Source organism: Ananas comosus, linkage group 16 (genome assembly GCF_001540865.1).
Source record: "Ananas comosus cultivar F153 linkage group 16, ASM154086v1, whole genome shotgun sequence".
NCBI classification, from domain to species: Eukaryota; Viridiplantae; Streptophyta; class Magnoliopsida; order Poales; family Bromeliaceae; genus Ananas; species Ananas comosus.
In genome coordinates this window covers 10357525-10384247 of record NC_033636.1, presented here as the reverse complement: position 1 = coordinate 10384247, position 26723 = coordinate 10357525, and the positions used below count along the sequence as shown (strand labels likewise).

General features: G+C 36.4%; 4 protein-coding genes across 10 annotated transcripts; 2 read left to right on the top strand and 2 right to left on the bottom strand.

Moving 5' to 3' along the window:
* Nucleotides 2238-8152, bottom strand: LOC109722311. 6 transcript variants are annotated; one of them, XM_020250329.1, is made up of 5 exons: nucleotides 7360-8150; nucleotides 5905-5985; nucleotides 4262-4315; nucleotides 3281-3571; nucleotides 2238-3031 (listed from the first exon to the last, which is right to left on the bottom strand). In XM_020250329.1, exons 1-4 carry the CDS (start codon nucleotides 7514-7516, stop codon nucleotides 3441-3443), a joined length of 423 nt encoding a protein of 140 aa, XP_020105918.1. In that variant the 5' UTR covers nucleotides 7517-8150; the 3' UTR covers nucleotides 2238-3031; nucleotides 3281-3440. The 6 variants fall into 6 exon arrangements, 4 of the variants coding, with proteins under 4 accessions (XP_020105918.1, XP_020105917.1, XP_020105920.1 ...); XM_020250328.1 differs by lacking the exon at nucleotides 3281-3571; XM_020250331.1 differs by lacking the exons at nucleotides 3281-3571; nucleotides 5905-5985 and having other exon boundaries at nucleotides 7360-8151.
* Nucleotides 8153-9998, top strand: LOC109722310 (light-harvesting complex-like protein OHP2, chloroplastic). Its single transcript, XM_020250327.1, has 2 exons — nucleotides 8153-8827; nucleotides 9694-9998. Exons 1-2 carry the CDS (start codon nucleotides 8373-8375, stop codon nucleotides 9806-9808), a joined length of 570 nt encoding a protein of 189 aa, XP_020105916.1. The 5' UTR covers nucleotides 8153-8372; the 3' UTR covers nucleotides 9809-9998.
* Nucleotides 10829-14717, bottom strand: LOC109721936 (putative pentatricopeptide repeat-containing protein At5g09950). Its single transcript, XM_020249764.1, has one exon. The coding sequence runs from the start codon at nucleotides 14530-14532 to the stop codon at nucleotides 11293-11295; it is 3240 nt and encodes a 1079-aa protein (XP_020105353.1). The 5' UTR covers nucleotides 14533-14717; the 3' UTR covers nucleotides 10829-11292.
* LOC109722517 (serine/threonine-protein kinase AFC3) lies at nucleotides 21552-26410 on the top strand. 2 transcript variants are annotated; one of them, XM_020250610.1, is made up of 12 exons: nucleotides 21552-21755; nucleotides 21892-22006; nucleotides 22299-22325; nucleotides 22407-22560; nucleotides 22644-22692; nucleotides 23103-23217; nucleotides 23331-23422; nucleotides 23521-23668; nucleotides 24825-24889; nucleotides 24979-25076; nucleotides 25579-25684; nucleotides 25834-26410. In XM_020250610.1, the coding sequence occupies exons 1-12, from the start codon at nucleotides 21690-21692 to the stop codon at nucleotides 25969-25971; spliced, it is 1173 nt and encodes a 390-aa protein (XP_020106199.1). In that variant the 5' UTR covers nucleotides 21552-21689; the 3' UTR covers nucleotides 25972-26410. The 2 variants fall into 2 exon arrangements, with proteins under 2 accessions (XP_020106199.1, XP_020106200.1); XM_020250611.1 differs by lacking the exons at nucleotides 21552-21755; nucleotides 21892-22006; nucleotides 22299-22325; nucleotides 23103-23217 and having other exon boundaries at nucleotides 22475-22560.

The following is a 26723-nucleotide window of genomic DNA, read 5'->3' as shown; positions in this document are numbered from 1 at the left end:
AATAACTATTTCAGGAATAAGGTGGGAACAATTAATAAAAATAATTTATTATAATAAATTTAAAATTTTTTAAAAAATTCTACTTAAACTTTAATTTAATGAAAAGAATTTATTATATATTAAATATAATTTATATATAAATTTAATGTATAATAATTAATATAAATAATATGTATCTAATATAATATAATTAAATAATTTTTATAAAATAATATATTATGAATTTAATATATTATATTTATATTTAATTTTAATTTAATTTTAATTAATTAAGTTTAATATTAAATATTAAATAATATATTTTATAAAAAAATAATAATAAATTCTCTTGTGATTCCGAATAATCGAAAATATAAATTTATAGAAATAAATATTTCGATTAAAACATTATCCGTTTGGCGAAAACAGCGGGCTTATCCGACAACGGCCTAGAAGAACGGTAGGGCCCCAGGCGTGGAAAACGAGCGATGCAGCGGTCCAGGAGCAGTGACGTGGCAGGATTTTGGACTCGCAATTGATAGTGATCGTATCAGCCGTCTGATCTTTTTTGCGGCGGGAAACGGACGGCGCAGAAGTGGGCGGAGGTTAATGCCGAAATTGGTGGTGGGGCCCACACACACTTAAATTAGTTTCCACAAAGGTCTGTAAATAAAATATCGTAAAGTTAAAATATGCAGTTACGGTATGATATATCAGTTGCTATCCCCATTCGATTTATCATTTAATTATTTTTAATCATTAAGTATACTATTCAATTTAATTACATTTAATCGAGGAGATCACTATCACCGAAAACCGTATACTTCTTTCATTAAGGGCCAAGTTAATAGACGTCAATAACTATAGAACTATTATATAATATATCTTATATATATATATATAACTTGAGCTCATATACTTTTAAAGTACCAAGTTATTAGTTGTTTGTAGAGTTTTTAGCCATTGGATTAAGAGTATGCGGTTAGGATGATCGAAGGGCCCCTGTACGGGAGTTGATGGTAGTGGGTGGTGTTGAATAGTATGGATCTATTAGTTGAAATGATCCAAGAATAGATTAACGGTAAAAAACTTATAAAAGCATAAGGTCTTAGTTGATGGCTTTTACAAGCACCATTAGCTGGACTATTATATTATATATAGTATATCATATATGAGTTGATCTAGGATATTTTTACAAGTATCATCCTCATGTTGCTATTAGTTTTACGCCATTGATCTATTTTTTGATTACAATACCCTGGGATCAAACACCTATTCCACTACCACTACCACCACACCATTCCTCAACTCAATCTCTCATCAAGGGCTAAAACACACAAGTATCACTTTGGGTGATACTTGTTAAAGTATTCCAGCTACTCTATAACATACTTATATATAAAGAGGAGTAGTGAAGTTATACTCTTATGAGTATAAGTTTTTTTTACTCATAAATTCTTGATCACGTGATGAAATATGCGTGCGGTTAGGATGTAATGGCCCTAGAGGGTGAGTGGGTGGTGGCTGAATAGTATTATCTAACAGATGAAAATAATCAAGAAGTTAGATGTTTAACGGCTGAAAAATTTATTGAGTACACAGATGTATACTAGAATAAACGTATAATTTATTTACGTGATGCAGCTAAGAAATTATTAGAAAATTTTACATTTTTATTCATGAGAAGTGAGATTGACCTCTATGTAGAAAGAAAATATATTTTTTATTTTAAAATTTATTAAGAGATAAGTTATCTTTATTTTAAATTACTCTTTTTAAATCCTGCAGTTTGAAATTCACGATCAATTTTGCACAGTTCAACCATGGCAATTAAACCTTCTATGCGTTTTCAACTATAAAAATTGAATAGTAAATGTAATCAAAATAAAATCAATTGTATCTTCATATAATAATTATAATTAATAGTACATTTGCACCTAAATGCAATCGAACAGTCATTAGTGTTTAGTTTGTAATAAATAGTGTTTTTTTGGGCTACGATTTCTATTTTTTTAAAACCAATAATTTTTTTATTAAATATTTGATATTTAGTATAGAGTCTTAAATAGAAAGTTTGAATTATTGCGGCTGTAGAAGATTTATCGAAATTTTTTTAATGTAGTTTCTTTAAGTCTTCTTAGATAATACTTAATTCGATGATAATAACCTATAAGATATTTGATGTGTTACAACAAGTTGCTTAATATATAATCTGTGCATGATAGAGTATATCTAGTTTATGTACCGTTGTCCAGTTAGAAGTTGGATGTTAAAGTATTTTATGAGATTTTGACAACTATTAATTGGTCAGACAAATTTATTTATACTGTTATTTATTTTATTTTGTAAAAACAATTCGGAGATTGAATGCAACACATATTTTTATTTTTAGTATTACCAGCCAAATATTACAAGCTGATTTTTATCCAGCCGTTGGATTTGTACGGCGAAATGGACCGGCTTGGTGAACCGCACGTGCGAGAACGAAAGGAGGTGATGAAAGGAAGGACAAAGAAGAAGAAGAAGACAAAGGAGCGGGGCCCACTCCGTTGGTGATGGTGAGGTGGGATGTCTAAATTCTAATGCTACTTATAACAGAAGCTTAGGAGACGAGGGAGTTAAAAGCGTGGGGCTCATTCAAATGGTATCATGCTTGATTGGGTGGGAGATTGAAGCCCCCTCTTTTTCGGTCTTATCACATAGTGGCTATTGGCTAAGATAAAGAAACAAAAAATATAATAGTATCCATACATTTTATAACTAAAATGTAAAGCTTATATTCTAATTTTTTTTTGTGACTTATATTTACTTTTGTTAATTTTTTTTTTCTTTTTACTCTCCATTATTGGACGTTGACTGTAACATTTATATTCCAATAACTGTATAAGCAGCATTTTCTAATATAAAATGATGCCAAGATAAGATGGTAGTACACTCACTAAATTCGTCTGATGAAGATTATGGTTAGAGAGTGCATTGCATGTTTCCCACATATTCGTAGATGTCACCATTGTATTACACAATATCCCCATTGCATGTTTCTTAAGGAATCCTGTCCACAAAAGCATATATAATAAATTACTTACTATTTGAGAATAGTTGGTGCTAGGTGGCTAGTGCTATTCGTTTTCCCTATCATCTTCCAATCAAGAACAAGTATATATCTATCTGGATATTGCCTTTCGAAAAAGGCTTCAAACGATCCGAAGAACCACACATAACCAGGGTAAAAGGGGCTCCGAACGATTAAAAAAATAGAGAATAGAAGAGGTCTACGCTAATGTGTAGGGTGGGGGCGTACCTCAATATCAACAATTTATGAATAATTTTCTCATATTGGTGGAAGTTAATTGGTACATGTGCTTTTGGGAGTTGCATGCAGCATTGGCATTTCTCTTTTAGGACGAGTCATTTGATTCAAAAAGTTCGGACATGGACTGGGAATGCCACAGCTTTATCCGTCAAGGGGGTTCAGCATTGGTCATGTCATCAGTCGACCGCCGAGTGGCCAAGAAGTATCTAGGGCCTGCGGCTGAAGCAGAATGCTGTGTATGGCTCCAACCGTTCGGACATGTTGAGAGGCCTAAAGCATCTGAAATGTTTGAGGCTGCTCAGAAGAGCCCTGTTATGTAACATCTCTACAGAAGCCGCCTAAGCAACTTTTGGCTGCACCTAAAAGCAAAAGCTTTAATCACTTTGACCTATTTGCTGGATGGGAGGATAAGAAGAATGATTGATCATGACTGAAACAACAGAGTAAGTTACTCAAAGGTGTTGGGTTTCATGAAGGATTAGGTTTGACGGTGAGCAGACGGTGCACATGGCGGTGTACAACGGGAGCGGAATTAGTTGATCTCCCCACACGCCTTTGAGTGATCGGCGTTGCTCTCTCATAATATCCTAAACAATCTGATCCTGGATGGTGAAGGGGTCCCTATTGCATTGGGCTAGGAGATAATCCTTTCATTTTCCTTCCATTGAGCTAAAGGATCCCTGTAATTAGCAGCTAAGCAACAGCTGAAAAGGCTACAATACCCGTGGGGAAATGGCCCAGATTGGGCCCTCCTTGTTAGGAGAAGGGCCAACTAGCCATATACACTAGAGGGATAGGGCTGGGGCCGAGGCCCAAGGCCGGCCCATTAGGTGCTCAATTGGAAAAAAGAAAAGAAAAGAAAAATCCAACAAAGCAGACTGAAGTTTGAACATGAGAAACCAGAGCTTCTAGAACCACCCGATTTTCTGGGGAAATTCACTTCAACGAAAACCAGGCAAGAAAAAGTACCTCCGAAGAAGGGATGTTGCTTTGCTCTCTTCATTATGAAGGACCCCTCGATCCCTATATTCAGCAGATGGATTAAGCTAATCTACAATCAATAGCAGAGCTCAAAAGGACAACAACCCAAGCAAAACATGAAAGGATGGACACATCATGGAACAACCGATTCAAAAGTGGAGCTACAGGCACAATGATTCAAACCAACTTGGCTTAGGTGATAACGCACCTAGGTATCAAGCCATATCTTCAGGATTTGATCTCGGCAGTACTCCGAAAAGTATAGGCAACAACTTTCGGTCGACTTCTTAGGGGTGAGATTCTGGGGTTCAGGAAGCTAATAGGCTAGAGAGAGAGAGAGAGAGAGAGAGAGAGAGAGACGTACTGTGCAGCTCTTCTTGCCTTCAATACGATCTCAACTCTGGTCGCAGCAGTGACGGGTTTCTCATCTGTAAAATTGATGAGTTGGACTATGTTTCATGTCTCGTTGGAGTTTGTAGAGTTGGACTCCCTGCTGTGACTAGTCTCAGAGACACTGTTCCTATCTCCATTTCCAGTGGGTGGACTACCAGTATTTGAATAGTAACCACCTCCTTGGGTGAGATGACGAGGTTGAAGGCTACTTCCGATGGGCTGGATAGTGCATTCGCGAATACTGAGTGCATCGACTAATCGGAATGGCTTATTTGGGGAGCTGATCCAATTGTTGCTCATCCAAAAAGGCCAGATGGGGTTTGATCGCTTGGATTTGTGGACTGAATTGAGATCTGTGAGTGCTGGTTTGGGAGATGCACTCTTGAGGTAACTGCAGCGTCCTCTACTTCAAGGTTAATATCGTTCTGCAACAGTAGTGTTATTGTGCCGATAAAATAAGGGCTTTTTTCAGATGTTGGAACAAGTTATATTGTGATAACTTGTGCAGGATGGAGACCTTTTTCATGATTATAATCTAGGAAACTGATTACTTAAGCTGTAGTGAGACCTCAATAATTTTGACTTTTAGGACCATGCATCCCTAACCCGTGAGGTGATTTAGTCAGTATATAACCTAGTGGTTGTGGGCTTCTATTCACACTCCCAATAAACCAATTACAAAATTCCCTTCAAGCAAACAAACAGATATGTTAAACAAGATATTAATTAGTACGTACAAACAGGTCCTAAGAGATGATAAAGAAAATAAATTCATAGTAATCGATTGCTTAAGCAGATTATATTTGAGTCAGTTTATACAATGAATCTCTAAGAAGGAACAATTTTCCTACGGCAGCCATTTTTTATAAGGTTCTCTTTCTTAATGGACCAAGTTTCTTCTGAAGTGAAAGGTTGGCTACAACAACAAATGTTTCCAAGTTATCTTTCTTCATGGGTCAAATTAAAACACGCCAGGGACCCTTCACTCCCTTCTCCTCGGCCCCATGCCAATGTAACTCACTTGGAAAATGCCTAGCAGCCAAGAAGGAACATACGATACACTTTAAAGGTGTTACATCTCCTACTATGTTTTGGTACGATAATGTAATCACACATGAAACATTCCTAGTGATCGCAAATACCGAAATTTCATGTTCATGCAGTGTATATATTGTATACATCCTAACTAACAAAGATAAAAACCTACAAAACAATGGGAAATAAGTTATGGCACAAACCTGAATATGAGCTACTACATCTGCTGTAGTCAATAGCGAGCCTTCCTGAAGCTTTTTCAGGATCCCTTTTTAAAGCTTCTCCTGCGTGATATCAGAATAAGCAACAAACTTCCGAAATACATGACTAGATTAACACAATCAAGAACAAGTTGAATGACACAAGATGAAAATAGGCTTAAGAGAAGGGCAAACAAGAAAGCATTTGAAGTGAAACTTAGCAAGTAAATCAACAATCATATTTATGCCGGACTTGTACTACAACAACACTATATTAGCAGTTGTCTATATCTACAATTTGCAGTCTATACTAGTAAAATGGTGCAGACTAATAGCACAATAATCTGGTCATGGCTAAACAAAAAACTCAGATTAGCAGAAGTAGAGTCCTGGTTAAAGATACAATATCAAATTAAATATTTAAACCATGGATATGCTGCTTCTATCTCTTTTTTCTCTATATTCTTGTCCTTTCCAGAATTATTAGTTCTCTAAATCTTTTGCCGTAGTAAACATGATCAATAACGCACAATTGTTCTCCGCTGCAATGACAAGCTACAGCACAAAGTATTTTCCGACATAGCCTCTTCTACTATCCAGCAATTCTAGATCTACACCAATTGTCTGAGAGCTTTAGAATATGAACAATCATTCTCAAGCATTTATTCAACTAGTCGACTTCCTCCAATTTAGAAAAATTAAGAAACAAACACCTAAGCCACAAATAAATGCTTTTGGTAAAGTGATGTACCATTTGCTTTGATCATGAAAGTGTGAAAAAAAAGGGCATAGAAGCTACATGCTCCTGTTATCTAACATATAATCCCCATTTAACTTGATTGCTATATATTTCTGAAGGTTAAGTTGATTGCTAGAAGGAGTAAACTCCAGATCAATTAGAAGAACCTTGGTTTGCGCTGATCTATCTCCTCACAATCACTGATCAACCACTTTTATATTCATCACCCACTAGAATCAATAACACCACAAAAATAGTCGCTTAACAGAGTCGAATCTTTTCCTTGTTAACCAATTTCACATGAGTATCTTCTGTTTGCAGCTGCTCAGCCAGAAACAAAATGCTTCTTATGGAGCCAAAGATTAAATGGTAGCAGTTGCGCACTCTAGTGATTCTTTAACTACTCATATTGAATACACTACATCAATCAGAACGAACAATCATCACTGAGTAAGCTAACAATGCAGCTCCTCTTCAGACGCAATTATCTATTCTAATGATCGTACCTACACGGCCTGATGCATATAGCAAGATTATACAATTAAACAAACGCATATCGAAATGACGCAACATCAGTGAGATGCAGTTCATTCGAATCAATCATCAGATGTAAACATCACAACAAATCACAACTAGGAAACACTTGAATTCCCCCGAAACAAGAGCTAGAAGGACATAGCACAACAACAAGGGGGTAATCGATGAGGAAGGGAACGAACCAAGCCATGGCGCTCTCCGGCTTGCAAGGAGCGCCTCTGCTGGTTCATGGCGCTTTAGTAGAGCTGCGTGAGCGAAAGCGTTGAATACAGCGTCTGATGTACCTCGTCGGGCCGCGTCGCTTCCGATTTCGCCCTCCTCGCCATGGATGATCGGCATGCAACCTCGCGAGGAGGAGGAGGAGGAGGAGGAGGAGGAAGAAGAAGAAGAAGAAGAAGAAGAGGGCGATTGCTCGATCGATCGATAGGGATTTGAAACCCTAGACGATGAAGCAAAGAAGGTGGAGGGATAATCGCGAATCCTACGTCTGGGGAGTATATATAGGCCGGGGGAAGGGAGGAGAAGTGAGTGGGAGCGGGAGAGTGCGCCATGCAGGGGTGGCTTTTTTTTTTTTTTTGGATGAACTCTCAAAAATTGGGGTAGTTAATTAATAAGTTTGTATATGTAACTGTGTGTAATTGAATACATTACTTAACAAGATGCATATAATGACGTAGCATGCATAAATTTTATGTTAATTTTTTAAAAGTAAACAATATAATCTCGTAGATGAGATACAATATCCTCGCCAAACCCTTAAAAACACATTCATTTTGTTTATTTTAAAAATTATAAGTTGCTCTAAAAAAATGTGACATATATAAGGGACCTGGCAAGGTGCACCTAGTTCAGGCCCAAATTTCTCATGACCCAAACACCTTTCATTTTTGTCCTCTCCAAGGGTCAAGCTTAAGCTATCCAGCAGAATGAGTGACACTGGAAACAGAGCACAACCACAATTCACACATCTCTCCATTGGCCACTTGGTTCCTCCTCATCCACACACCCCTCTCTCTCTCTCTCCCTCTCTCTCTCTCTCTCTCTCTCTTCTGCTTCTTCCCCCTCCCCACTACCATCATCTTCTTCAAATCCAAAGCCAATACACAGAAGAGATACACACACACAGGGAGAGAGAAAGGGAAATAGAAATCTAATACAGAGAAAAGAAACAGAAAAAAAGAAGAAGAAAAGGAAGATGTCTTTAGCCTCTTCAATCCCTTCCATCAAGATCAAAGTGGCTCCTCCCCACCATTATCATCATCACAATCCATGCAAATTCCCTTCAAAACCATTCACCACCATCAAGAGCTCTAAAGCTGAGGGGCCTTTGAGGAGACCCACAGCTCCTTCTCTTTCTCCTCCCCCTCCCTCACCTCCTTCCCCACCCTCTTCTTCTTCTTCTTCTTCTTCTTCTTCTTCTCTTTCTCCTCCTCCCTCTATCTCTGCCTCTCCTCCGGTGAAACCAACATCCCCATCTCCTCCGAAGCCCGCGACGACGGCAGCGGCGGCGGCGAAGGAGGTGGTGACTTTGGAGTATCAGAGGAAGGTGGCAAAGGAGCTGCAGGACTACTTCAAGCAGAAGAAGCTTGAGGAGGCAGACCAGGGGCCATTCTTTGGATTCACCGTCAAGAATGAGATAGCTAATGGAAGGTAATAATTGGTTGTTATAACTAGTCATTAGTTAATTGTTTCTGTGATCCCAAACTGAAACAGGTGCTTGATTGTATAGAAAATATTAGTATCAAAGCCTCTAGTTTTAATAACTAGACTTAAGTATTTTGAATCGGTGGTTGGAGTCTAACGAATTATTAGTGTTAGTTGTTTACGTCGCCTCATTAATGGTTCTCATTATCTTTTTGTTTCTGCTTGTTCTGGTGCAACCCCCCTTTGGTTTCTTTTTGCTGTTGTTAGAGATTTTTCAGAACTTGTTTAGTTACAAGCTGCAGATTGATGCAGCTACAACCTGCATGTCGATGCAAACTTTAAGTGCACTATAATTTTGTTTTTGCAGAGATCTTCAAAGCTTATGCAAAGAAGCTTCTCTTTTTTTGCCCTATAAAAACAAAAAAAAAAGAAGAAGAAAAGATTCTGATAACAAGATTTCTGTTCATCAATTATAGCAGACATGGTTGTTCCATTTAAATGGAACAAAGTTTTGTTGGATGTGATTAGAAAGTAATGCTATTTTTGCCAAATTTGGGGCATCGAGAGATGTCGTGATTTACGGCACTTATCAGGTGCTTAGAATTCGCCAAATAGCCTTCTTCATGTATACATCAGTGACTACTGGTATTCCTTTCTCTTTGATCATCCATCTGCTGATAATTTCAATAGGAATTCGAATAGTTATTTCTTAGCTTTGTTTAACTACCTTTGTCATTGCAATCTAATCGACTTTCACAACTAGATTCATTAGCTTTTTATACATTGCCCGACAGCTATGTTGCTCTTGCTGTATGTTTGGAACATATGCCTTGTTATTACCTTTAGATTTTGATGCCTTGATGATCATGCAGATGGGCGATGTTCGGTTTTGCTGTTGGGTTGCTAACGGAGTACGCGACGGGCTCGGATTTCGTTCAGCAGCTGAAGATCCTTTTCTCAAATTTTGGAATTGTGGACTTGGAGTGACATTTGTTCCCTTTTTTCGCAATCATTCAGTATTGGTTGTCAAATGCAATGTAATTTCTTTCATCATTTCGACTGATAGCGAGACAAATCTCTTGCACACTTGTATGATACTACTTGTCCTATTACTTTATATGAATGTAAAGTTTCATTGGCATTTTATCTCTCAATACAAGGAATATTGTTTTATTTACCTGGATGTACAAAAACATCATCTTGCTTGCTTGTTTTGCTCATGGGAAGTTCAAATTTGATCTTTGAATGTAGGATTTGTGCTACTTGATTGAATGGTTATATTGACCATGTCCAAAATATTCAGTTACTAGGATATGAAAAGTCCAATGTTTTTGTCACGTTTACCATCAACAGTGACAACAAGGGACTACTATCTGAGCAAATGCATTGTTCGTGATGATTGGTGAAACGGATGTTGTGAATGTCACGAGGCCTCGAGGCAATTTTAAGAACAGATGTTGTGAATGTCATGAAGCCTCAAGGCTTCAGCTATTAGTATGTTAAGCTGGAAATGCTCTGCCTGAGAAATCCTGCTATGCTGTGTTCTGACTTAAACTGAGTAAGAGAAGATGAGGGTGTTGATTGTTTTCTACTGTCTAATCTCCTAAATCCTAATATGCAAATTATGTTTGAATTGATTTCACAACTATCCAAATAACAAAGTGGCAACCACATTTCATAGTTAGATATGCTAGATAAAATGACAAACAATCACATAAATTTGTAACATTTTGCTTTGAGTTTAAATTAAGGGATTGCTAAAACCAGGAAATGATGTGAGAGACAAAGCAACTGTTTTTTCGCTCTTTGAATGCGGCATCTTCAAGGCTGTCCACTTACAGGTTTCTAATAGATTTCAGCTTTGCATAGAATTTCTTTTGAACAATCAGCTTACAACTTAAATCAGGAAAAAAATAATCAGGAAAAGTATAAACTTAAACAACAGTTAAACAAATCCACAGAGAACAAATCAACTGTACAATTTCAGGGCATATAATTTAGCTGCACAATTGAAACTGATGCTTTATTAAAAGAATGTGCATAAAACAATTAAATCCAAATATATATACATGTATCTGAAGATTGTACAACAAATTATTCTCATTTTCAGCTTAAAGCTGTAAATGAAAAAGGTTTTTCAAAAAAAGAAAAATGGGTTATAATTCCCTGACAGATTTTTGATCTTTTAATACATCCACAAATCCTTATTTACCTGTCAGGTGCTCACACATGCTGTTGAACTTTTAACTGAAATGCAAACTAAGGTTGCTGTTCACTTCAGTTCAGCCTAATTTGGTTCTTGCCTGTGTAGAGAAGATAATGGTACATTTTTAACTGGCTGCCACACTGTTAAACCAGGTGATAGAATTTCAGAGCAATTAATTCCCACTCATCTGATCCAGATTCTGACTTGTGAATTCAATTCAACGATGGCACTTTGGGGCAAATTACCAATGAATTCAAAGCTTTTTTTACCAATAATCCCCACATGAGCATTTTCCACTCTCAAAGTGATGGAATCGGTTTGAATCTCGTAAAATAATTTGCCTCCCCACAATATCAGAAATGTATCGAAATGCCATGTGGCAATCACCGCAAACCCTAAGGTTCTTCATGATCCTTATGGGCACCTTCGAAGAAGAGCGAGTAAGAACAAATGCAACCGCGAGCTTTTCACTGTGATAGCTTAACAACTCTTCTTTGTTCTCCACTTCAAGATCATACAAAGCAAACTCTACTTGAGGAACATAGCCAGCATCTCTCATCTTTTGATTCAAAAATTGTAGCTTCGCATAAATTTCTTCAGTATCCGGATGTGATCTGTCCCCAGCTACGAAAACATGAATTCCATCACTTAATGTAACCCAACTACAACCAGCTTCTTTCCTTATTGCTGCCCCTTTCATGGCTCTTCGGGCTTTTGCCACATCATCCCATTTTCCTGTGGATGCGTGCAAATTAGAAATAAGAACGTAATTTACAGCATTTAGGGGTTCTAATTGCAAAAGCATGTCGGAAGCTTGTTTCCCCAATTTGGTGTTCATACCACCCTTTGATCTACGACAAGTGACTAGAACCGTCCTCCATATAAAATTATTAGGTTTAATTGGCATTCTTTTGATAAAATCCTCCATCTTATCCAGCTTACCAGCTCGACCTAACAAATCTACTACACAAGAATAATGTTCTATCTTAGGAACTAACTTATTATGCTTCATCAATTCGAAATAATCTAAACCCGTTTCCACCAACCCAGCATGACTACAGGCAGATAAAACCCCAACAAAAGTAACATGGTCTGGTTTTAGATCTGAATTCTGCATTTCTCTGAATATCTCCAAAGCTTTCTCTCCGAGCCCGTGTCGGGCATATCCAGAGATCATAGAGTTCCACGAGAACTCATTCCTAATATTCATGAAGCTAAAAACCCTAGAAGCATAATCTATCCTTCCACACTTGGAATACATATCGACTAAAGCACTATCTACTACAACATCAGATTCTAAAGAAGACTTTATACCAAAAGCATGTATTTCCATTCCCCTTTCTAAAGCTGCAACAGAGGCGCATGCACTTAGAACTGTGGCAAAGGTGAAGCAATCCATCTTTTGACCACTATTCATCATGAACCAGACGAAATCCATTGCTTTCTGCAAAAGCCCGTTATGTATGTAGCCAGCAACCATCGAATTCCATGACACATTATCTCTTCTATCTGACATTTTAACAAACAGTTCCTCACATGAATCCATATCTCCCGACTTGGCATAACAAGTTATAAGAGCATTCTCCACAGCAGTGTCATTAGAAATTCCATTTTTTACTACTAAAGCATGGATTTGCTTTCCCAGTTCCACAACTGATAGAGGAGATAAAGCGGCAAGAAGGTTTACGAATGTGACTCTATTGGGGCTCGGCCCACTACGCATCATATCTAACAAAACCTCTACTGGTTCAGCTAGAGAAGCTTGAGAACTGGCCAGTGCTCCGATCATGGAGTTCCATGAAATCTGATCGTGTTCAGACATCAAATTGAAAATTTGCCAGCACTCAGATAAGTTACCACATTCACCATACACTTGGATAAGCGCATTTGACACAGAAAGATCAGAATCAAGACCTAATTTTATAGTATCGCAATGTACCTGTGTTCCTGCCAACAAGTTTCCCAAGCCTGCACTAGAACTCAATGAACTAATTAAAGCAAAATTTGATGGTCTAATACCATTTTTTTTCATCAAACAATAATTCATCAATGCCTCTTCCAGTTGACCATTCTGATCAAGACCAGAAATCATCGTATTCCACGAGACTTGATCTCTCACATCCATGAGATTGAAAACCCTAGAGGCAACATCAATTGCACCACATTTTGCGTACATGTTAACCAACCCATTGCTGACAGCAATTTTAGAGTCAACTAAACAGGTTCTAAGCATAAGTCCATGGACTTCCCTCCCTTTTCTCCTCCCTTCTTCTAATTCTGAAAATTCAGCTAACGCACTAAGTAATACAACATAAGTATCAGAGTTTACAGGAACCAATTCCCTCAGTTTCCGGAAAACCTCCACGGCTTCTTCGCCAAGTCCCTGCTTGACCAATCCCACCATCAACCCATTCATCGAGACAGCATTCTTCTCATCCATACTTAAAAAGATCTTCTTAGCTTTCTCGAGCATTCCGAATCTAGCAAATGCACTAACCAGAGCACTGCTAACATAGAGATCGCGTAAAAAGCCGGATTTGGACACACGCGCAAACACTTGATCAAGAAGATATGAGTTTGAAGAGGAAGTATAAGTTACGGTGATCAAACTGCCAAAGGTGTACTCTGTTGGCTTCAACACGACCCCCAAATTGCCACGTTGCATTTCAGAGAACAGCTCGAAAGTAGTAAATGAGTCTCCTCTCTTCGAGTGCACAGAAATGATCGAGTTCCACGTTATGGAATTCTTAAATGGCATTGTCTCAAAAACCAACTGAGCTCGATCTGCCGAACCCAAGCAGCAACTCCCGTACATCGATATAAGCGCATTACATACTACAGTATCAAACGCATAGTAGCTTTTCATTATAAGCCCGTGAATTTGGCTTCCGAGGCCCAAGTTACCTACGCCAGAATCCTGACAAGCCCGCAGAGCGCTACCAAAAGTGAACTGGGTCGGCTCGTAGCCACAAGAGATCATCGATTTGAATAGCCGACAAGCCTCATTAGTAAAACCGTATTGAGCGTACCCAGTGATCAAGCAAGTCCATGACACAGTATTTCTTTCGGGCATTCGAGCGAACACTTGGTGGGCGCATTCCAAGTTGCCACCTTTAGCATACAAATTGATCAGATTGTTGGATAAGAACAAGTCGCCACCATAACCCTTCTTAATGAGCTCAAGTTGGAGGCTTTCGCCCGCATTGTGGTTACCCAAACGCAGGTAGCGGTGCACGATATCATCATAAGCCGAATCACGACAAATATACGATTCTCGAGCAGGGGAATCGAGGGTGTTTGGGACGGCGAAGCGGGATCTCTCTCGGCGGTGCTCTAGAAGCTTCTCTAATGGAATCGGCGGAGGGAATAGTGGGGATGCGGAATGGGGATTAGGGTTTTGGCGTTGGTGGGGGAGGAGACGAGGGGGGGGTGAGGAAAGGGTGAGATGTGAGAGGTGAGATTGGATCCTCGGAGAAGACGATGCCGCGGCGAGGCAACGGTTCATGGCGGGGAGAGTGGGGAGTTTTTGGATTTGAATTTCGCGGGCATCTGTATCTCTGCGTTTGCTTGTACGAGGCCGAGGAAGAGGAGAGGAGACAAGAGGTGGTGGTACACTGGTACTGGTGGAACGGACGGTGATGGCGTGATCTGATGATGAGCTGCTCCCGACCGTCCGATTGCGCGATATCACAAGGAGTGTTATCGGGTCGGGTTACGTAAAATTAATCCAAATTGCAGCTCTTTCATGGACAATGTAGAGGCAGTGAGTGATAAATGATGATATAGTAGTTATTATTTACATTAGAATATAATATACTACAGATGATGGAGAATATTAGAAATTTTTTTCAGTATACTCTGATAAAAATTACATAGAAATGAGGTTGTTTTGTTAAATTTTGTATTTTTATAAAAGCAGTCGATCCAAATAACTCTGAGGAAGAGAAAAAAAAAAAAAACAAAATACAAAACGAACTCAAATATCATGTTTCCAACAAATATTCTATTTTTTCAGGGTTTTTAGATAGGTCCTATACTAATTAAGCTTGATACAAGATTTTCATGTAATTACAATTTAGACCCGGTGCCGGTGGTCCATAAGTTTAAGCAGCTGTTGACATCCTGGGAATTCCTCCACCGACCGTAAACGACTTGGCCTTTTTTTTTTTTTTACCGTCGTCTGACGCGTTTCTCTCGAGGCCCTGGATGCCTCACCTCTGTAGTCTAGTTTATTCTTTCAATGAATGAAGCAGGTAGTATATTACCTTTTTCTTTTTACAATTTAGTATAAACAGTGAAAGTGTACATATATATATATTTTTTTGAGAGATAGATAGCACGCTACCTGCTTCGTTTATTTTATTTAAAAATAAACTTAGCTGGAAATGTGAATCAACTAGGATTCGAACTTGGGTCTCAGGTACCAACTACCAAACCCTTTGCCACTTGCTTTAGGGACGGTCGGTGAAAGTGTACATATATTGCCATTAATAGCCATGACAAAATATAGTACTTTATAATTGTATTTAACGGTAAGTCTTTATAAACTAAAATGTAGTATAAAATAGCAAATATTTCACTAACTTATATGATCATAAATTTAAACTATGCACAACTATACATACAATATTAATTTCAACGATGATAGCCTTTGGTCTTTATATTTCCTCTTTTTATGTAATTCTCATCATATTCAATTACATATACAGCACGAAAACTTACGAGCTGATATAAGACTCATTTTAAAATTTATAAGACGATATGATCAGTAATATAGCTCTCATACTAAATGTAATGATGATTCAAAATATTTAAGCTTGGTTATTAAAACTAATAGAGTCCATAATTCTTATACTTCTATATACAATTTTTTTAAAATTCTATACCAGAATATTGGAGTATCACATCTTTAGGTGGCATTAATCTTTATGATTTTTGCGCTGAATTTCAAAAATGTCATAATTTTAATATTCAACTACTAAAGCTGGCCATTTAGCTTACGGGGCCATAAATTTTCCAACATATTACCAGTTCTAGTCAAATTAATTGAATAACAGTAAGAATTTTTCTCCTAGGTTGAAATAATTTTTCAACATATTAAGTACCAGGATCTAGTCAAATTAAATAACAGTAAGTCGACGTTAGTGCAATTTTAATGCGATTTAATAACATCGATAACAACTTATTGCAATCTTATATTCTATTCAAACCTTTAAAAAAAAAAACAAACTTTTAACTTATATGGCTTGTTAAGGGTCCACATATGTAAGCCCAAAGTTAAATTTTGTATTAAAAACTTAATTATCATGCCGTATATCTCACGTTCAAACAATTTATTTACTTTCGCAAAAGGAAAAGAAAATTGAAGGACACAAGAAAAGCCAAACAAGATTATTGAACAAGTCATGTTTTGATCACTAATAATTTGTCAAGTTCTTAATGAATCTAGTTAATTATCATTATAGAACTTTTTTCCTTTAACTATTGTAGGGTAGGAATTTAAAGGCTATGCCAGAGCCAGAGAAAAAACCTTTTTTGTTTGAGAGAGAAAGCCAGAGAGAAACCTATTCCTACAACCTTTGACATTTGATGGTCAAAGGATAACCACCAAATTTATTATTATCATTATCATCATTATTTTTTGGGTGATGTAATGCATGAGAACTATAAATAGCACCCCATGCTGCAAACAACCATATATGTCAGTGTCATCTTCTCTATCTCTATATCTCTCTTCATTGTACACTAAAACTACAATCTTTGATTAATTCCTTAATTCGCAAACTCCGAGTTGTAGTTAAGTCATTGGCAAAAAGGTTTAGGAGAAAAATGAGTTCAATGAAGATTCATGCTCCTCTTTTGGCCTATGTTTTGCTTGCTACAATACTGCACCCATGCGTTTGCCAAGGCATTTCATCTTCAAACACAGTAAACACTGCAAAAATCGATGGTGAGTATTATCTATTAATATCCTCTATCTATTATTTTCTTATACTTTTTTCATAAATATTTTTGAAGATTTTGATATAGTTGAGAATTTACGCTTCGTTTTGATTTGCATATAAAATGAGGTAATGATGAATAATATTATTTGTATAATTACTGCAGTTAAGGCCATTGATCAAGGGATTGCTTATGCGCTGATGCTCGTGGCGCTCCTCGTTACTTACCTCATGCATTAATACGCAGTGGCTGCAATGCAATGGACCTATAATTTTGTTTTTTCTTTTTTATTTTTCAAATTTGTTTCTTGGATTTCATCCAAATAATAAGTGGTTCAAATAAAGTTTATATTTTGTAATTTAGATTCTCTTGTGTACGAATGATGCAAAGTTGTAAGATATATAAAAAGCTTATAAATTTTGGATAATTTCTATGAGGTTACTGTCACTTATCGTCTTATGTGTGCCGCTTGTAAGTAAAATCGGTGGAGAACTTTATTATGCATATTTGCCAATATGGATGCGAAAGAGAGATATATAGATCAAGAAGAACTTACATAATTGTATGTTTAGTGCTTAGATCTCGCAATAATTCTTTGTGTCAAGTAGATACACGATGTTAATCGCTTCTTCTAACATCGTTCTCATGGCCAAACCACATGTTTTGTGATTTTTCACATTGTTAAAATCCGATAGGACTTGAAATTATGGTCCCAATTGCTTTTAAAATTTGGAATGAATTAAGTGAGCTAATATTTACATAGATGGCGGATTTTCTCCTGATAAATGTTGTTAACTATATATCACTTCAGAGTAGTAAAAAAAAGCTAGAGAGAAGAGAATTTACTTTATGCTGAACAAAAAAAAAAAAAAAAAAAAAAAAAAAAAAACGAATTTAGGAATGAATGTATAAGGTAGATTATTGTTCTCTAAATCACTTATCTTGGATATTTTTCATATTTAAGACACAGTTGCTTCAGAGAACTATACTATATTATATTCAGAACTGGAACATCCATAAATTGTGTGATTATGGGGATAAAGCATGTAAAGTTCCCTATCTTTTTCTCCTAATTAATTTGTATTTGCTTCTCATTTGTATTTGTTTTCTCAAATCTCTTTAGTTTGGCACCTCAAAACTTCGTGTTTGATTGGAATTCGATTGGCATGTCACCTTATTTATCTAATTATTATTATTATTATTATTAGAGTAATGTTTTAATACACCATAAGTATTAAAACCAAACTCTTAATTAGTAAAGAGTATAATTGGATTTTACATAAACTTACCAATTAAACAGGTTACCGATTTGAATTATTTAATATGCTAATATTGAAAAAAAATTAGTAGTGTATACCAAATTTGTTAGCATATTATAATATTAAATATCTTATTTAGTTTTGTTACTTACCAACTTAGATAATACTCAATTTGTCAAGTATCCAACTCAAAAAAAATATTGAATTTAAATTTAAGTTTTGAAGTTAGTATTGTAATGTAAAATTTTAATTTCAAAATTTATATTAAACTTTTAAATTTTGAATCTATATCGTACTTTTAATCTAAAAGCAAAATTTTAATTTTTGATTTAAATAAGAAATTTGAATTTGAATTGAAAGTTTTATTTTAATTTGTGTTTTATATTTAAAAGTTGAATTTGTTTTATAATGAAGTTTTTTATGTTGCTTTGCATTTAAATTTACAGTTTAGTTATAATTTGAATTCCAACTATTATTGTAGGTATTTGAGAAGGTTATAGTATTCTTAGTTGGATAAAACCAGTTTTGTAGACCAAAATATTTTGCAAAGATCAAAATACCCTTTAAATAGGTACCAGGTGAATGGTACCTATGCCTGAATAGTAGATCGTCTCTAAAATCATATTATATCTTAATCATCTATTTAAAAAAATAAATGGTCAAGATTTGTATGGTGTATTAAAGTATTACTCTTATTATTATTATTATTATTTTCCTACCTTGATAGGTGCATGCAGTGTACTGTAATTCTCATTTACCAGGAATTGATAAAACTGATACTTTGTCACCATGGCCATCAAAATGGAACATTGACAAAAGTTTAAACAATTCACTTCGAATGGAGTTATATATATGAAAGCTCAAACTTTTTCTTGTTCAAAATAGGCTCACCATTCTCCCTCTCTTTTTTTCCCCATTTTAAACAGATCAGTTTGAACGGAAAATTCGTATATATGCGAGTTCAAACTTTTTCTTGTTGAAAATAGGTTCACCGATTCTTTTTTTTTTTTTTAATTTTTGTTAATTAGTATATGTAGGCTCAAACTCCAACACTAAAACTAGAGTTTTATGTGAAAAATGAGGTTTATGTTCCTTTTTTCAGTTGCATTATGTGGTTGCATCACCATAAAAAAATCATGTTAAATTAGTTTGCACTTAGCTCGATCGATCCGGCCATGATATTTCCATTTTCCTAGCTTTAATATTCTAATTTCTGAATTATGATCGAGTTTATGAGGATTGATTGCATGATCGATCAATTTCTATTTCCCAACCTATAGCTTTGATGTTGCTGTATTAATCCGATTGATTTCAAATTATTTATCTTACTAATTTAGTCATTCTAAGTGCTCTATTTTTTTTTTCTGAGAGTATAACACCCTAACAAAAATATAAAAAAATGCTACTTATATATCTATACATAGATGTAAATCTTATACCTTTTATCATTATAAAATTCACAAAACTGAGTTATATTTTTGACAAAATATAAAATTAATAGAAAATAAAAATCCTTTGCTAAATATATAACGTAAAATCTAAACAACATTGGTCAAGGTAAGCTACGCCACGCCATCCATAACTACCTTTGGAAATCTTCTAGAGGAGACCTAAAGTGCTAAAAGCAATAAACTCCCTGAATGTTCAAATACCATTTGCTCCTTTTTAAGGTCTACTAAAGTGATTCAGCAATTTCTACTTTTGACCCTCTAGTATGATTATTATATTATTATTGTTATTGACATTACTTCATTGTTATACCCCAAGGTTAAAAAGTACAACTAGTAAAGACTCTTTGGTTTACCAACACAAATTATGTGGGGGTTAGCTTGGTAGGCTATCAATAAGCCGAACATGAGTGAGCTAAGACCAGCTGGAGATCGGCTCAAGATTGTTAGAGGCTAGCTCGCGTTTGGTTTGAGTTCGTAACTAGTTGGAAAAGTTTAGCTTGTTATCATATTACAATTTGGTTCGTTAGCTAGATTAGTTTTATCGGACCGAACTAGCTTATTTATTGCTCAAAATATAGCTCGATCGAAATTTAAATTTCAGATTGCAGATTGATTAAATTTTTAAAAAAATATTCTTTTTGCATACAAAATTTAGTCTAATATCAATTTACAACTTGCGTCTATTAATAGAAATCAAAATCCAACCTATGAACAAATCAATTCATAAGCAAATTAACCTATGTAAGCATAAAGTATATCTATTCGAGCTATATAGTGTCGAAAAACAAGTGAGCTGACTCTGGCTTATTATTGGCTCATTAAGATATCTAGCTGAAAAATTCAGCTCGTATCCGACTTACTTATTAAACGAATGATTTCATCTCAAGTCCATTTTAAGTCGAATATGAGTCGACTAGCAAACAACAAGCTGAAATGCCAGCTCTAGTGAGATGTCATAGTTTGTCATCCATCATGTGCAATATTGCTCGAAGCGGTGCCCGTGGATTAAATCCACTTGTTGTGACTTTGTGAGAGGCTGACTCCGTCACCCTAAATACGTTCATCTAATCATGATTGGTGTAGATTAATATGATGACTTTGTGAAGCTAAGTAAAGACTAAGTAATATTTTCAAGATGTGACCAATTGCTAAGATAAAACCATTGAATTAATATGTGGGGTTTGACTATCAAATATCCCATGTTCCTCCTTGTTCCTTTGTGTCTACATCAGGCGATTAGTTGAGGACACAACAGTAAGGATTTAAGCTCCAACAATTAAAGGGCTAAATTACACTCTTAGTGCTCAAATTATATGCTGCATGAGTGTTTTGGTTCTCAAATATTTTGAATTATTACTTGCTAGTTTAGTTACGATTATATCATCATGATGGCTTTACCATCACACAAATAATGAATCACAGTCAGCCAATTAAATTGGATCGCAAGACTTAATTGCAATAATCTAGAAAGTTTGATCCAGGAATTACAATGAACTAAAATCTACGAATCAAAATATCATGCGCCTCTTAGTGTGACAACCAAAAATATAATTTAAACAATTAAAAGTTGAGGGAATGTAAATAGAGATAAAAATAAGGTGTGTGGACGTGTTACAAACCGTTCTCTATTGGAGGGGTCTCTATGCATTTCTACTTATATATGAAACACGAAAAGAGTGAAAATGTGTAGGGCCGGATTGTTGGGTCTAAGCCCAAATATGGCCCATCATAGTTTATATAGGTGGACTTAGACCGCATTCCACTAACTCGGAACATTCAAAGCCCAATAGCCCTTGGACCGGCCCGGTTTTTCCGGTCTAAGCCGATAAAATAGGGCGGTTCGGTTCCCCGTTCGTCCTTTTCGGCTCCGACCCCTCTCTCTCTCTCTCTCTCTCTCTCTCTCTCTCTTTCTCGCGGCCCTTTTCTAGGGTTTTGCTCTCTCCCGCTCCTCTCGCCGCTCAAAAAGAGGAGGGTTTTAAAGAAGAAGCCCTCTTGGGACGAACAAGACGATGGAGAGCTCGCGAACTCGGAAGCGGCAGCGGCACGCGTGGGACGCCGCACCTTCCGAAAGAGAGGTGCGCTTCTGCCCCATCGCCATTCATATTTGGGGTTTTCGATTAGGGTTCGGAGGTGGCATGTAGGAGGGAAAGAAATTAGGGTTAAGGTTAGGGTTTTCTTGTGTTGGATTCTGAATTGTTGCGTCAAATGTAGGCTGCTCGTGGCGAGGCGGCTCCGGTCGCGAGGGGCGCTGCGTCGCCGCCGTGGAGGGACGACGATCGAGAGGGTCACTACGTGTTCGATCTCGGAGAGAATCTCACGCCGAGATGTAGGTTTATTGTTTTGGAGAACACTGTTATTTCGATCCGTGCTTGATACGGAGTCTTGTTTTCCTGAAACTTCTGAAACATGTTAGCTTGACTTCGGAAATTTGTAGTTTTAAATTAATTATTACAGCTGATACAGCAGATAATTGGTGCATGGCATTAGTTTCTTTGTCTCTTGGATTATGTTTGTGTAACCATGCTTTAAGAGCAGTATCTTCTTTGATGTGTAACTTATAATGTTCATCTGCCTTAGTATATCGGAGCATCTAATCGTCTCTCTTTCATATTGTGCAGATAAAATTCTCAGCAAGATAGGGGAAGGTGCTGTTAAAACATCAAAATATCTTATTTTCTTCATTTTTTTTTCTTTTTTCGGTGGGGAGCAACTGATTGAGATTGCAGGTACCTTTGGTCGGGTTTTGGAATGTTGGGATCGCGAGACACGCGATTACGTGGCCATTAAGGTTGTTCGGAGCATACGCAAGTACCGGGAGGCTGCAATGCTTGAGATAGATGTCCTTAATCTTCTTGGCAAAAATGATAGACATGGATCGCGGTATGTATCCCAACTTTGAAGCTGCATGCAGATTTTATTGACCCTCAATTCTTCCTGCTAACTGGTGCTCTACTCTCTTTCAGATGCGTTCAACTTCGGAGGTGGTTTGACTATCGTAATCACATTTGCATTGTAAGTTCAACAGTACAAGTCCGATATCTTCTTGTACTCTCTTATTTCTGTTCTACTATTGCAATCACATTTGCATTTTACTCTGTTTTATTCCAGAAAAGTAGTGCCATTTAGATACCTATTTTAAGTCTAGAGATATATGTAGTTTATGGGACTTAAGAGTGCTAATTCTTGATAATTAGTTTTAGTGATAAGGAGGGCTAGGGACTACTCTTTCCTGAAGGAATTGAGAAAATTATTGATGATTGTTCCAAGTGGTTGGTTTCCCCTTGCATGTTATATTGGCTTAGATTGGGCCAAAGAAATTAATGGTTGTAAAATGCTTGATATGCTTTGATCTTCAGAGGTTGCTTAATAGTGTAGAACTAAATTGAATGTTTTCTTTGAATGAACTTCAATGGTGTTATCAGGTTTTTGAGAAGCTTGGACCGAGCTTGTATGATTTTCTAAAGAGAAATAAATACTACCCGTTCCCTGTGGAACTTGTGCGGGAGTTCGGACGTCAACTATTGGAGTCTGTAGCATGTGTGTTTACTGCATTTGATTCCTAACCACTTTTATGGATGTAGTTTTGGGGTTTTTTTTCCCTGTTGCAAACAACAGCTTGACCTTTTATTTTCCTCTTCTCTCCAACATAGATATGCATGAATTACGCCTTATACACACTGATCTCAAGCCAGAAAACATTCTTCTTGTGTCTTCGGAATACATAAAGGTTCCAAGCAGCAAGGTACCTCATCTAATTCAATATCTAGAGAACGTGTGATATTTTTGAGTCAGTTGTATGGTCTCAGCAGTTAGCTTGAACAATTTCTTGGGGTTCTACAGAGGAAGTCACAAGATGAGGTTCACTTCAAGTGCTTGCCAAAGTCAAGTGCGATAAAGCTGATTGATTTTGGTAGTACTGCCTTTGATAATCAGAATCATAGCTCGATTGTGTCTACAAGGCATTACAGGGCACCTGAAATAATCTTAGGTAAACTAGTTTCTTTGATAGTGGTCTTGCTTTCACACTCTTTTCTCAGTTACAGGTTATACTTGGCAAATAAAAACAATGGTGATAGCAACCAGGCTTGAATTTAAAAATGCTCTTTTCCCCCCCTTCTTAAAGAAAGACTTGAAGTAGTATAGAAACACAAATCTTGAAGAGTTCGTTTTACTTTTGCTTCTTTCATTGGTTTGAACACGTTGCCTTGTGTGATTGCTAGCCTTTTGTTTTTGCCTGTCTTTATGGATGATAAAGTATATTCTTAAGCACTCTTGATTTCCAGTCCATCATCACCTCTCTCTCTCTCTCTCTCTCTCTCAGACAGTTACTCAGGAATCAGTTTTTTCTTTCCCGAGTGTTCTTGTCTTTGTTTATCTGACATCCCTACAGACAGTTACTCGGGAGTCAATTTTTTCTTTCCTTATTGTTCTCGTCTTTGTTTGTCCAACGTCCCTACGTAAATAACAAGAAAAACTTTGGTTTGCCTACCTTTACCCCTGTAATATAAAAATATATTAATTCTGCAATTTTTGATGATGTGCTAGGGCTCTTTTTTCTTCTGTACTCGAGGTTTTCCAGTTAGGATTAGGATTTGTGTGATCTATTCACTTATCTGTAAACTTATTCTTTTGTTTATAACAATGTATGCGTTGTTAATTAGGCTTCTGCCTCTTCATAATATTAGATGAAACATGAAACAATTGCTGCTTCCTTTTTGGTGAGTGAAACTACTTGTTAACTCCTATCGATGGAGCTAGAAGGTGTTTTTATTTTAGTTTCCTGCAAAGACTGCCTACTTGAATGATTGTAGGTCACTGTAGTAGGGAAGTTTTATGATAGATTTCCTTTGAGATAAAAAGGATGATTTGCTAATTATGTTTTACTTTGTAGATTTTGAATTTAGTCAAATCAATTGGCTTGCCTTATTTTTGTGTGAAGGCTTGTCTTAAATTATACATATTTTTTTTCTCTTGGAAACCTGAGTAGGTTGATCTCTACATGCATGATTGGGAAAACTTGAGTAGGTTGATCTCTACATGCATGATTAATAATGGCTACCATGCTTGTTTTCTAATCTGTTTTAAAATTTTCACTATTACCTTAGTTTCTGATGTTCGTGATTGCTGAATCACTCTCTTTTCAGGTTTAGGGTGGAGCTATCCTTGTGATATGTGGAGCATCGGTTGCATTCTAGTTGAGTTATTGTCGGTTGGTATTCCATCTTGTTCTTTCATATGATTTTCATTTGGCTGAGTCACATTTATAAGGGATCTTTCAACCCTTTGCATTTGTTTCAGGGGGAAGCTCTTTTTCAAACACATGAAAATTTGGAGCATTTGGCCATGATGGAGAGGGTTTTGGGACCAATTCCAGAACACATGATACGGAAAGCCAGGTTCTTTTCATTTTATTTTGTCATTTTGCTTATTATGGTCTATAGGACTGGATGATAGCTCTGCAGACCTAGGTAGGACTGAAAGTTTTAATAAGTTATTCTGCTATTCCTGTTTTCTGGTTTGGGGACAAAAGTTGGTACAAATTCAGAATTTGAATATATTTCATTGAGCAAGTAATTGAAACAGACACTAAAAGCCATGCAAAAGTAATAAATGAGCCTATTATAATTCGAATATACTACTTTATTCAATAGTTTTTGCAATTAGTTGTCTGATATCCAACTTGCTTTTTTTTTCTTCTTTCTTGTTGTAAAACAACATTCTGTTGATGATTTTTCAAAAGAACAATAGTAAGTTGTTATCTTGATATGAATGCAACTTTTAACGATGTCGGGTTAAGTATAAACACTTCAATTTGTTCATTACTACGCTTGGTTTTTCTCTTTTTATTCTCTTATATTGTTTCAGTAATGTAACGTACCTTTCCTCTGGCATATGTAGTTCCAATGCATCAAAATACTTCAGGCGAGGAACCCGGTTAAATTGGCCCGAAGGTGCGGTGTCGAGAGAAAGCATAAGAGCAGTAAAGAAACTAAATCGACTTAAGGTTCGGCTTTCATCTCTTTGCTACTACAATATTCTACCTAATTGTTTTGCATCTGATTTATTTGTTATGCTTGGTGGTCTTATCATGCCACTGTTGGCATCAACTGAGAGGCTCTCTGATGATAACAGTTTATTTATTACTATTTCCAGGAGTTCGTTTCTCAATATGTCGACCATTCAAGTACCTTGTTGACCGACTTGTTATATGGTCTTCTGAGATTTGAACCGTCAGAGCGTCTCACCGCGCAAGAAGCTCTAAATCATACTTTCTTCAAACCAGCAGTTTGATTAGCCGATGAAGAAGGCTCAGTTTTTGTACTCCAGCCATTATTCAGATCTCCATACGCGCGCAGTCAACATAAATGCGTATTTGGGGAAATAGTTTCTGTATCGAAGAAGGCGAATGCGAATGTCGGATTCAGGAAATCTTTCGCTAATTTATAGCATGTGACTCAAATGTTATAAATATCTGTTACCAAGGAGTAACAAGAAATCTTCGGCTGTTACTCTTTGAGTGTGCTAATGTGTTAGAAAAATTTTCCCTATTCCTCTAATTGCCAAATTGTATTTCTGGCATTTTCTTATTCCAATATGATTTGATGTGAATCTGATTTTAATTTGTGGCTAAGTTTCAGGCTCGTCTTTGTACTGAGGGTCACATCATCATTAATGACCGAAAATGATAGGAGGCAACGAGCGAAGTGTGCTTATTTTGTGCAGCACGAAATTTCTGTGCATTGCTCCTAGTCGTGGTTAATCTCAACCGTGCATTTGCTGTAGATGAGCCCTTCATTTTTATTTATTTATTTATTTTCAATTGTATAGCCGCTGATGCAGCACGTGCAACAACCATTCTATATTTTATTAGTGAATTAATTTTGAGAAATATCAAGTTCAAACCAAATAGAGTTTGTAATCTTACAATCCGGCATTCTAAAGCTTCCTAGGATTTAGTCAAGGTTTTTTAATTTTTAATATGAAAAAAAAAAAGATTAGTGAAAAAAATTAGCTTTAGGATGTTAGTATTATAGGATTATAAT